General features: G+C 36.6%; 1 protein-coding gene across 2 annotated transcripts in view; it reads left to right on the top strand.

The window, feature by feature from the left end:
• MED13 (mediator complex subunit 13) overlaps positions 1–13,022 on the top strand; it is a 103,680-nt gene that overhangs the window by 65,454 nt on the left and 25,204 nt on the right. Inside the window, exons 15-17 of one of the 2 annotated variants that reach the window (XM_041724380.1) lie at positions 1,171–1,367; positions 2,101–3,014; positions 11,958–12,119. In XM_041724380.1, the coding sequence (XP_041580314.1) occupies positions 1,171–1,367; positions 2,101–3,014; positions 11,958–12,119 (1,273 nt within the window). Of the gene's footprint in view, positions 1–1,170; positions 1,368–2,097; positions 3,015–11,957; positions 12,120–13,022 lie in introns of both variants that reach the window. The other variant, XM_041724379.1, reaches the window with a different exon arrangement.

Genomic DNA, 13,022 nt, shown 5'->3' with positions numbered 1-13,022 from the left:
GACTAGTGGTGACACTATTAAGAATGTAGTTAAGAACATATAGTCTGCTTCCATAATTTGGCTATTGTAAATAATGCTGCCTTAAATGTAGGGGTGCATCTATTCCTTTGAATTAGTGTTTTTGTAGTTTTTGAGTACATACCCAGTAGTGCAATTATTGAAATTTAGGGTAGTTTCTATTTTTTAACTTTTTAAGGAACCTTCACTGTTTTCCACAGTGGCTGCACCAGTTTGCATTCCTCCTAGCAGTGCAAGAGGGTTCCCTTTTCTCCACCAACACCTATTGTTTCTTGTGTTTTTCATTTTAGCAATTCTTACAAGTGTGAGGTGATCTTACTGTAGTTTTTTGTTTGTTTGTTTGTTTGTTTACTTTAAGTTAGCTCCATCCCTACATGGGGCTCAAACTCAAGATCCTGAGATCAGGAGTGACATTCTACCAACTGAGCCAGGCAGGCACCTCTCTCGTTGTTTTGATTTGCCTATCCCTGACGATGAATGATGTTGAGCTTATGAATGGATAAAGAAGATGTATGTACACGGAGAGGAATATTATTCAGCCATAAAAAATGAAATCTTGCCATTTGCAATGATATAGATGGAGCTAGAGAGTATAATGCTAAGCAAAATACAAAATACGTCAGAGAAAGAAATTTCGTATGTGACATATAACAAACAAAGGAAATAAGCAAAGGAAAAAAAAGAGAAACCAAGAAACACTTGACTATAAAGATAAACTGATGGTTGGTTACCAGAGGGGAAGTTAGTAGGAGATCAATGAAATAGGTGATGAGGATTATTAAGGAGTGCATTGGTGATGAGCACTGGATAATGTATAGGATTACTGAATCACTATATTAACACACCTGAAACTAATATAGCACTGTATGTTAATTAACTAGAATTAAAATAGAATGCATTTAAGAATAGAATTACATTGGGGCACCTGGCTGGCTCAGTCAATAGAGCATGTGACCCATGGTTTCCGGTCGTGAGTTGAAGCCCCATATTGAACACGGAGCGTACTTAAAAAAAAAAAAGAAAAGAAAAGAAATAGAATTATATTTACATTTTATTGTTTTGTTTGAAGAGAGGGGGAAAAGGCTAGAATTAGTTTGGCCTTTTTTTCCCTTGGAAGATAAGATGCTGAATGTCATGGTCTTTGCATTGTAGGATTTTTCTTATGTCTATAAGCCTGAAAATTGTCAAGTTCTGGTGGGATGTTCCATGTTTGCACCTCTAAAAAGTCTCCCAAGCCAATGTCTGCCTCCTATCAAGTTGCCAGAAGAGTGTATTTACCGTCAGAGTTGGACTGTTGGAAAATTGGAATTGCTTCCTTCAGGGCCTGCTGTGCCATTCATCAAAGAGGGGTATGCTTTAGATTTATGTTATTGGTATAGTGTAGGTGTGCTTATATAGCTTTAATTTTTTTATAGAAGTACCTACTTTGCTAGTACTTAAAAAAAAAGATACTAGTTTTTTTAAATTCTAAAAGTGGCTTTTGATCAATAAATATAATGTTATTAGTTGAGTATGGATAAAGTGTTGGAAAACTTAAGACCATTATGCCTTGATTATTTGCCTCACTTTTTAGGAGGGGTTGACTTCAGAAGCATCTTTTATTTTGCTGTAAAATTCTAAATCCCATTAGTGTATTTGCCATATCACACACTTTTCATATTTTAATATCTCTGAAATTTGGGTTATAATTGGCAGCATCTTAAGATTACCATTGTCCCTTATTGCATGTAAACATCTCTAAAATCAGGTATTTCTTTTTTTTCAACAGTGACCTCTTAGGATCAATGAAACATGGTTATTTGTTGTACAAGAAGTATAGATAGTAAATGTGGATGCCTAGGTTTGAATAAGTGTAAACAGATTTTATTTACAGTTTTGGAACTGGTTGGTTGGACCACAGTGGTCACCTAGAGTGGATGTATTAACCAGAAATATACTTTAATTATACTTGTAATTTTTGCACTAATTGTGTTTTCATAATTTTCAGCGTTACTGAAAAATACTGGGACATTTTTAGTTCTATTTCATATTACTAATATGTTCCTCTATGTGTTTGATTTTCTTTTATCTTTGTGATAGTAGTGATGGAAGTACTATTGATCAAGAATATGGTCCTGCTTACACACCTCAAACTCATACTTCTTTTGGGATGCCTCCGAGCAGCGCCCCTCCTAGTAACAGTGGAGCAGGAATTCTTCCTTCTCCATCTACACCTAGGTTTCCGACTCCAAGGACTCCAAGGACTCCAAGGACTCCCCGAGCTGGTGGACCTGCTAGTGCTCAAGGTTCAGTCAAATATGAAAATTCAGACTTGTATTCACCAGCTTCCACCCCATCCACATGCAGACCCCTTAATTCTGTTGAACCTGCAACTGTTCCCTCCATCCCTGAAGCACACAGTCTTTATGTAAATCTCATTCTTTCAGAATCAGTTATGAATTTGTTTAAAGACTGTAACTTTGATAGTTGCTGTATCTGTGTCTGCAATATGAATATCAAGGGTGCCGATGTTGGAGTTTACATTCCAGATCCAATGCAGGAAGCACAGTATAGGTGTACCTGTGGCTTCAGTGCTGTCATGAATAGAAAATTTGGAAACAATTCAGGATTATTTCTTGAAGATGAACTAGATATCATAGGACGCAACACAGAATGTGGCAAAGAAGCAGAAAAACGTTTTGAAGCTCTCAGGGCTACTTCTGCTGAACATGTTAATGGAGGATTAAAGGAATCTGAAAAATTCCCAGATGAATTGATATTATTGCTACAAGATCAGTGCACTAATTTATTTTCACCCTTCGGAGCAGCAGACCAAGACCCCTTTCCTAGAATTGGTGTAATTAGTAATTGGGTACGTGTTGAAGAGCGGGACTGTTGCAATGACTGCTACCTTGCATTAGAACATGGGCGTCAATTCATGGATAACATGTCAGGTGGAAAAGTTGATGAAGCACTTGTGAAAAGTTCATGCCTACATCCCTGGTCCAAAAGAAATGGTAAGTATCCTAATGGAATAATTTTCCTGTTTACTTTCCCTTAGTTGTATGACTGTTTTAAATTTCTGGGGTTTTTTTTTTGTTTTGTTTTGTTTTTTGTTTTTTGTTTCTTTGTGTCTTTTTTGGATTGTTTTTCTTAGGAAATAGTACTAAAGGCAGTTTTCCAAGTAGCTAATAGAGAATTTAAATTTAGACTTAAAACTCCTTTTGAATGACATTGTTAAAGGGAGAATTTCCTAGCAGTTTAGTTTAATTTCACCAATAAAAGTATGGTTATTGTAAGTCTGTAATTATGTCCTTATGTAGGAGTATAAAAGGCACTTTGCAGATGTTAATTAGCAGAAAATTACTAGTTGTCTGCTTTATTCAACATTCTTTCACTCATTAAATATTTACTGAGCGCCTGATATGTGCTACACACTGTTCCTTTATAAAGTACAGCATTAAATGAAGCAAACATACTTCCTGCCCTATTTGAGCCTATAATTTAGTGGGGAAGACGTAAACAAAAAAAGAGAAGTAATTATATAATGTTAGATAGTGACAAATGCTTTGAAGAAAAAGGAAGGGGAAAGGTGTGGAAAAGGACAAGATTGGGGCACCTAGGTATCTCTGTCAGTTAAGTGTCTGCCTTTAGCAATAGAAATATGAGTAGTAGGTTCTAGGTATATTTGGGAAATAGAACCTACAAGATTTGCTGATACAAGAGAAGATGAGGAATCAAGGATAGCTTGAGCAGCAAAGTGAATGATGGGTCTAATTATAGAGGAGGGAAACATTGGGGGAGGAGTTCAAGTGCACATTTGGAGATACAAGTTTTAAATTCAGAGGAGTGGGGCAGCCCGGGTGGCTCAGTAGTTTAGCGCTGCCTTCAGCCCAGGGCTTGATCCTGGAGACCCAGGCTCCCTGCGTGGAGCCTGCTTCTCCCTCTGCCTGTGTCTCTGCTGCGTGTGCGCTCTCTCTCTCTCTCTCTCTCTCTCTCTCTCTCTGTGTATCTCTCATGAATAAATAAATAAAATCTTAATTAATTCAGGGGAGTGGTTGGAGTTGTAGATTAAAGCTTTCTCGTCGGGTGCCTTGGGTGACTCAGTCAGTTAAGTGTCGGCCTTCAGTGGTAGGTCATGATACCAGGGTGGGATTGAGCCCTTCATTGGGCTCTCTGCTCCATGGAGAGCTGGCTTCTCCCTCTCCCTCTGCCTTACCCCTGCTTGTGTTCTCCTGCTCTCTCCATCAAATAAATAAATAAAATCTTTAAAAACATTTTTTTTCTTTTTGGAAATTTTCAATATTAAAATCTGGGGAGTTAAAAAAAATCTGGGGAGTTAGATCAAACAACCTAGAGAATGACTAGAGAGAAGTCCAAGGATACAACTGATGTTTAGAGGTAGAGAAGAAAGGGAGGATCCAGGATAGGAAACAAGGAGGTGAGAGGAAAACCAAGAGAGTATGGTGCTCTAGAAGCCAAGTATGGGAAATGGTTGAAGGAGAAAATGGTCATCAGTGTCAAATAATGTTATACAGTTACAATGTTGGATACTTTACATGGAGTTCTAAAGATCTAATGAGGGGCAGCCCTGGTGGCGCAGCGGTTTAGCGCCGCCTGGAGCCCAGAGTGTGATCCTGGAGACCTGGGATCGAGTCTCACGTCAGGCTCCCTGTATGGAGCCTGCTTCTCCCTCTGCCTGTCTCTGCCTCTCTCTTTCTGTGTCTCTCATGAATAAATAAAATCTTAAAAAAAAAAAAAAAAAGATATAATGAGCTAATCCATATTAAGTGCTTATTACAGTGCTTGGAACATAGTAAGTACTGAATTAATAAAAGCTTCAATTATTAAAATAATCAACTAGATATTTTTCTTTCAGGCACAAACAACCTAATACTTTTAAAAAGATATCTCAGTATACGATTACCTTTTCTAACTTTTGGTTATTGTACAGAAAATTAGCCTCCTTGAAAATGTGGTTTTTGGTAAAGATCTTTTCTAAGGTGATGTGTGCCATATAATAACTTTTCTTTGGTCCATGTGTCATTCACTAATTCTGTCATTTTTTTTTTTTTTGACGTGTGCAAAACAATATCCCCTACCTTTAAATTGTTTAGGTACTACTCAGAGAACCAAAAGTATAATGCAGGGTTGAAAGAAAGAAAAATACCCTAAATGCCTATTGACAGGAGAATGGATAAATAATTACGGTAGTACAGATAGAATAGATAGGTTGTATAGTTCGAACATGAATAAAACTATATATAACAAACAAATGAATCTTAGTATTGAGGGGAAGGAGTGTGGGAACAAGTCCTAGAAGATTATAAATGGTAAAGTTACCTTTTTGTAAAGCTTTAAAACAAGTAAAACTAAATATTTCGTAGATGTTCATGAAATTAAGATAGTGGTAATTTTCAAAAGCTGAGGGAAGGATAGAACAGGGAGAAGCACTAATAAGATTGTTCTGGTGATGTTCTAGCTCTTGATCTATGAGATCGTAGTTGTTCATAATATTATTATTAAAGAAAATTTGTGGTATAGGAGGGCAGTACTTGGACCAATGGTTAATATTTTGTTCATGACGTAGTTTGATGATGCATTGAACTACTTAAACTCAAGCACCAAGTTAAAAAAGAAAAAGGTATAAATGAATGTCATAGGTGTTCAAAAGGCAAGATTGTTTCAAACATGGGTAGTAGTTAAGAATATATGTTGTGGAGGCCGACTGCTTGAGTTTGAAATACTGCTTTATCACTATATACTGTGACCATGGGCAAGTTATTTAATCTCTCTGTGCCTCAATTTTCTTAAATTGTGTCAATAATAGTATTTGTCCCAAATAGGCTTGAGAGGAGGATCAGTGTTCTATGTAACACAGAGAGTAGTGCCTGGCACAAACTAAGAACTCAGGTATTAGCAGTTAGTAGTAATAGCAGAAGCAATAGCCTTAATGGTACTCTATTTCTATTATTTGTTTTTAAGATCCAACTCATCTTGAAAGTTTTTATCACAAGAAAAAATATGTAACTATGTATGGTGATGGATGTTAACTGGACTTACTGTGGTGGTCATTTTGCAATATATACAAATATTAAATCATTACATTGTACACCTGAAACTAATGTTTATGCCAGTTTTACCTTGATAAAAAATTTTTAAAAGGACCAACTTATTTGCCAGAAAGAAAATATGAAGCCTCAGCGTGTTTTGTGTAACAATAAACATTGATGTAAATAGGAAACTTTACAGCCATAGAGATAAATTTCATCCTAACAACTTGTGTTAAAATAATTCAAAACAGGGCAGCCCTGGTGGCCCAGCGGTTTAGCGCCACCTTCAGCCCGGGGTGTGATCCTGGAGACCCGGGATCAAGTCCCACATCCGGCTCCCTGCACGGAGCCTGCTTCTCCCTCTGCCCACCCCACCCCCCTGTCATAAATAAGTAAATAAAATCTTTTTTAAAAAAATAATTCTAAACAGAGGTGCCTGCTTAGATCGGTTGTAAGAGCACTCCACTCTTGGTCTTGGGGTCATGAATTCAAGTCCCTGGTTGGGTGCAAATTACTTTAATAGATATTTTTTAAAAAAGTAATTCAAAAGGCACCTGGGTAGCTCAGTTAAATGTCTGCCTTTGGCTTTAGTCATGATCTCATGGTCCTGGGATTCAGATAGGGCTCTCTACTCAGCAGGGAGTCAGCTTCTCCCTCTTCCTCTGCTCCTCTTCCTTGTTTGTGTTTGCACAAGCTCGCTCTCTCTCAAATAAATAAATGAAATATTTTTTAAAAAAATACTGTAATATTGGATAATATTGGAGTACTTCGTTAAACTACAGCAGTCTCATGAAAGAAAAGGTCCTACATTAGGCCTTTGCCCTAATTGTTTCCCCTGTCTGGGATACCTTTCCCTCGTGTATTTACAAGGGTAAACCATCTTTTGTCTCCTTTAAGTCTTCTCAGATGTCAGGGTACCTGGGTGGCTCAGGTGGTTAAGCATCTGACTTGATCTCAGGTCAGGTCTTGATATCGGGGTCGTGAGTTCAAGTCTCATGTTGGACTTCATGCTGGGCATGGAACCTAATGTAAAAAAATCAAAATCTTCTCAGATGTCATTTTCTTAGTATAAAATTAGAAACTCCTCTTCATGTTCTCCATCCTCCTTCTTTTGCTTTTTTCTGTAGTGTTTGTATTACCTTCTAACATACTGTGTTAGTTTGTTGATTAATTGTCTCTCCATTAAATTTCCCCAGTGCAAGTTCTGTGTACATGCTAGGGTTTTTGTGTTTTGTTTGTTGATATACCCCAGTACTTAAAACAGTGCCTGGCAAATAGTAGATGTCCAAGGTGTTTTAAAATATTTGAAGAAATTACAAACGTAAAAGCTATAGTTTGTGTATTTTAATGGTAATGTTTATTTTTTTCATAATAGGGAAAGCTTTGTTCTAGTTATGAAAAAATACATACTTGCTGAAAGGAATGAATCCCGACAGTGCAGAGAAATAGAAGTAAAAATTGCCCAAATTTCTGCCCATTCATACCATTACAGCACTCTAAGACCATTCTTCTTCAACAGCTTTACTGTTTAAACTTTATGAACCAACCTCTGCTAGCTTCCGATTTTCCTTCTGCAGTTTCCTCACCTCTCTCAGCCCTCACAGAATTGAAAAGAGTTAGGGTCTTGCTCTGGATTAGGTTTTGGCTTAAGAAAATGTGTTCTATCCAGACCACTAAAACTTTCTCCATATTGGCAAAACCTTTGACTTTTCATCTCATTTGCGTGTTCACTGGAGTAGCACTTTTAATTTTCTTTGAGAACTTTTCTTTTGCATTCACAACTTGGCTATTTGGTGCAACTTAGCTTTCAGCCTCTGTGGGCCTTCAACATGCCTTCCTCACTAAGCTTAATCATTTCTAGCTTTTGATTTAATGTACAACTCTTCCATTCACCTGACACTTAGAGGCCTTGCAAGGTTATTAACTGGTCTAATTTCAATATTGTTGTGTCTCAGGGAATAAAGAGGCCCAAGGAGAGGGAGAGAGATAAACAGCCAATTCTGGAGCAGTCAGCATTTATCAAATATGCCATCTTATATATATGTGCATGGTTCGTGGGGTCCTCCAAAATTTCTAATAGCGACATCAAAGATCACTAATGGATCACAGATCACTGCAACATATATAGTAATAATAAAAAAACCTGAAATATTGGGAGAATTACCCAAGTGTGACAGAGAGACGAAGTAAGCAGATGGTATTGGGAAAATGACACCAATAGACCTGTTTGTTACGTGGTTGCCAGAAACTATCAACCTGTAAGAAATTGTGAAACAACAAAACAAGATATGCCTGTATTCACAGAGTTATATACCCATCACCACTGTTGGTTTTAGAACATTTCATCACTGTCACCCACTACTGGGTATCATCCATACCCAGTAGAATTTATTACCTAGTTCCCTCCAAACCCTCCCCCTCAATGCCAGTCAACTACATTCTCTCTATATAGATTGTTTTGGACATTTCACATAAGTAGAATCATACACCATATGATTGGTTTCTTTTACTTAGCATAGTGTTCTCAAAGTTTATCCATGTAGCATGCATTAGTACTTAATTGCTTTTTATTGACAAATGATATTCTCTTGTATTGGGTATACCACACTTTATCCATTCATCTGTTGATGGATGTTTGGGTTGTTTCCACTCCTTGGCTATTAAGAATAATGCTGGTGTGAACATTTGTGTACAAGTTTTTTATGTGAACATATGTTTTTATTACTCGTGGGTGTACTTACTGGGTCCTAGATCTCTTTTACCTTTTGAGGAATTGCCAGACTGTTTTCCAAAGCAGCCCTACCATTGTAGATTCCCACCAGCAATGTGTGAGGGTTCTGCTTTCTCCACATCATTAACACTTGTCATATTGTCTTTTTGATTATAGTCATCATAGTGAGTGTGAAGTATCATCTCATTGTGGTTTTGATTTGCATTTCCTTAATGACTCTTCATGTGCTTATTATCCATTTGTATATCTTTGGAGAAATGTCTTTTCAGAGCTTTTGTAGCATTTTTTAATGAGACTTTTTTGTTTTCATCATTGAATTGTAAGTTCTTTATATGTTCTGGATACAAGTCTCTCATCAGATACATGATTTGCAAATATTTTCTATTCTCTGGGTTGTCTTTTTACTTTCTTGATGGTATCCTTTGAGGCAGAATAGTCTTTAATTTTAATGAACTTCGCATACTTACTTTCTTGTTGCTTGTGCTTTTGGTGTCATATCTAAAAAGGCTTTTCCTAACCCTAAGTCATGAATTATTACTGTGTTTCTTCTAGGAGTTTTATAGTTAGAGCACTTATATTTAGGTATATAATCCATTCCAAACTAATTTTTGTGTTAATAGGTATAAGCTTTTACATGTGGATATCCAACAGTCTTAGAACCACTTGTTAAAAAGATTATCTTCCATTAAATTGTCTTGACACCCTGTCAAAAATAAATTAACCATAAATAAGAGATTTCTGGATGTTCAGTTCTGTTCTACTGATCTATGTGTCTGTCCTTCATGATCATTCTTAAAAATCATTTATAACCCTTTTTTTTAAAAGATTATATTTATTTACTTGACAGAGCATGAGTGAGGGAGATTGGCAGAGAGAAGCAGACTCCCCACTGAGCAGGGAGCCATTCATAGGGCTTGATCCCTGGATCATGACCTTAGCCAAAGGCAGACTCTTAATCAATTGAGCTACCCAGGCATCCCCATTTGTAACCTTGTTATCATTGTTTCCAATCAGGTTTCAGTTTTAATAGAGACCTAGCACCTGTCATTATATAGAGTTATATTTCTTTTCCATGGCACTCTTGCCCACAAGATTATAAAGACCCTTCAAGACGTGAATAAAAATTTATTTACACAGTGTTCCCCACAGCTAGCATAATTCCTGGCCCATGGTAGGTTTTCAATAAAAATGTTTTCTAAAAGAATGAAAAAGTATTTGAGAATCTTTCTGAATTAAAATCGAAATAAAAATTTCTGAGCTAAACCCAGGCCAGAATTTCTTAGGATACCTCAGCATATATGTCTTCAAAAGGTTCCCATATGACTGTGATAAACAACCTTATCAATAGCAACTTTTTGTAGACTTCATTTTATGTGAATATTTAGATATGAATACATTTAATTGTATTTTATACTATTTGTGTAAACCATCTTCTATAGACAGTGTTTTTTGTGGGAAGATTTTGATTATGAATTCAGTTTATTTTTTTTTTAAGATTTTATTTATTTATTCATGAGAGAAAGAGGCAGAGACACAGGCAGAGGGAGAATCAGGCTCCATGCAGGGAGCCCAACGTGGGACTCAATCCCAGGTCTCCAGGATCACACCCTGGGCTGAACGGCGCTAAACTGCTGAGTCACCTGGGCTGCCCATATAGATAGTTTTGTAACTTACTTTGATTTACCAGTGTGTAAGTCCTTAGTCCATTTCTGATAACTCTGTTATTACTTAAATGACTACATATTCTATTATTTATTATGTATTTTTTTAGGGAGGGGCAGAAGGAGAGGGAAAGAGAGAATCTTAAGCAGGCCCCATGCCCAGTGTGGAGCCCAGCATGAGGCTTGATACCACAACCCTGAGATCATGACCTGGGCCGAAATCAAGAGTCAGGTGCCCAACCAGCTGAGCCACACAGGCGACCCTACAGTAGTAGTTTATTTAAACATAATAGTTACTAAGCAATATATCTGAAATTAAATTACTTATAATTCTGTACATTATTTAGGTCTAGGGATTGAAAGCCAGAAATAACAAATTAGGCAATGATAATAATTAAAGTTGAATAATTTAATGTACAAGTGCTCAAACATGTTTAATGGTACAACTGAATGAACTGGGGGTGCAGATTAATTATATCAGTAACATTTAGTGATTTTTTTTAAAGCCATTTGACATTTAAGAGCAGTATCTTTTATATTCATTTTGATAGTTGGTCAGAAATACAAGTCATAATATCTATAAATCTGTAAGTCTAGATATATAAAATATTTATGGATATTATAACACTTTTTATAGGACAAGTAAGTTCGTTACTGTATAAGTTCTGTATTTCAGCATTGTTTACAGTCTGTTTTTCCCAAATTAAACTTTAATCAATGTAACCAGTCTTATCTATCTGATCATTTTACCATAGTGGTGGTTATTAAAGTACACAGTTTATAACTCATTTCAATATGAGGTAGAGTTCTTTCTGGGAAAATACAGGCACCAAAAACAATAAAAACAAATGCAAAAAAAAGAAATAATTTGATTAATTTATAAATTGAAGCGCCTGGATGGTCCAGTGGTTGAGCGTCTGTCTTTGGCTTAGGTCATGATTCTGGGGCCTGGGATCCAGTGCCACATCAGGCTCCCCATAGGAGTCTGCTTCTCTCTGTTCCCTGTGTCTCTGCCTCCCTCTGTGTCTCTCAAGAATAAATAAATTTTAAAAAAAATTACAGATTGGCTAGTGAGCTAATGAATGATTTTTATGGAGAAGAGTTATAACATTATGTCTGTTCTAGGTAAGTATCTAAAAGAACCATTTCTTCTTTTTTTTTTTTTTTTTTTTTTTTTAGATTTTTAATTTATTCATTAATAGAGAGAGAGAGAGTGAGGCAGAGACACAGGCAGAGGGAGAAGCAGGCTCCACACAGGGAGCCCGACGCAGGACTCGATCCTGGGACCCCAGGATCAGGCCCTGGGCTGAAGGCTGTGCTAAACCGCTGAGCCACCCAGGCTGCCCCAAAAGAACCATTTCTACAGACTATTTGAAATAGAACTTAATGTAGTTCTTTGCACAAGCAAATGCTTAATCTTGATAAAAGTTGAGCTTTCATGTATTTTGTTATGATTAAGTTTTATTTCTTTGTGTTGGCAATCACAATTCTTAGTTTTTTTTTTAATGGTTGTAGATGTGAGTATGCAGTGTTCACAGGATATACTTCGAATGCTCCTATTTCTTCAGCCAGTTCTTCAGGATGCTATTCAGAAAAAAAGAACAGTAAGGCCTTGGGGAGTTCAAGGTCCTCTCACTTGGCAACAATTTCATAAAATGGCTGGCCGAGGCTCTTATGGTAAGTAATTTATATTAATGTGTGTTGACTGATTTTATATCAGCCCTCCATTTTTGTGCCCAACTTGGAATAAGCACATTTGTTTTCCTTAAATATTTTTATGGCATATACTTGACTTAAGACTAGTGTGGTAAATCTTAGCCTTCATTACTTCAGACATTTCCAACATTCACTTTACTAGGCTCTCCTAGGCTCTCCTCTTCTTCAGAAAGAACAGCTTCACTTAAATCTATTTTTACAGATTAGACTAATCAGTTAAGGTTTTATATGAAGAAGAATCATACTGTCAATTTTTTTAAATGAACACTACTTTCATTGTAAATTATCATTTTACAAAATTGAATGAAGAATGGGGCAAAAAAGGAGGGGATAATACTAGTGATGAAAGACTGCTAGTTCTTCATTAAAAAAAAGAAAAGGCAGAAATTTGCTGGTATTAAAAGTAGCAAATGCATGCTCTAATATGGTGCACTATAGAGGGGTGCCTGGCTGGCTCAGTTGTTGGAGCATGTGGCCCTTGATCTCAGGGTGTGAGTTCAAGCTCCACATTGGGTATAGAGATTACTTAAAATCCTTGGGGCGCTTGGATGGTTCAGTTGGTTAAGCGTCTGTCTTCGGCTCAGGTTATGATCCCAGAGTCCTGGGATGGAAGCTCCATGTTGGGACCCTGCTTCACTCTCCCACTACCCCACCCGCTGCCTATGCTTACTCTCTCTATAAAATAAAAAGAGCTTTTTTATATAATAAAATCTTTATATCTATTAAGATTTATGGTCATCTATCAAGGCAAAGAACATTCAAAATACTTGAATTATCTTTTGAAGATTGTCTCTGAAAGGTGGAAGTGAAGCTTTTAAGTTATATTTGGAATAATAGTTTTTAACTTTGAAATCTTTGACTTCC

This window comes from Vulpes lagopus, chromosome 12 (genome assembly GCF_018345385.1).
Source record: "Vulpes lagopus strain Blue_001 chromosome 12, ASM1834538v1, whole genome shotgun sequence".
Lineage (NCBI taxonomy): Eukaryota > Metazoa > Chordata > Mammalia > Carnivora > Canidae > Vulpes > Vulpes lagopus.
Note: the sequence above shows the minus strand (reverse complement) of the source record. Positions and strands in the feature narration are given on the sequence as shown.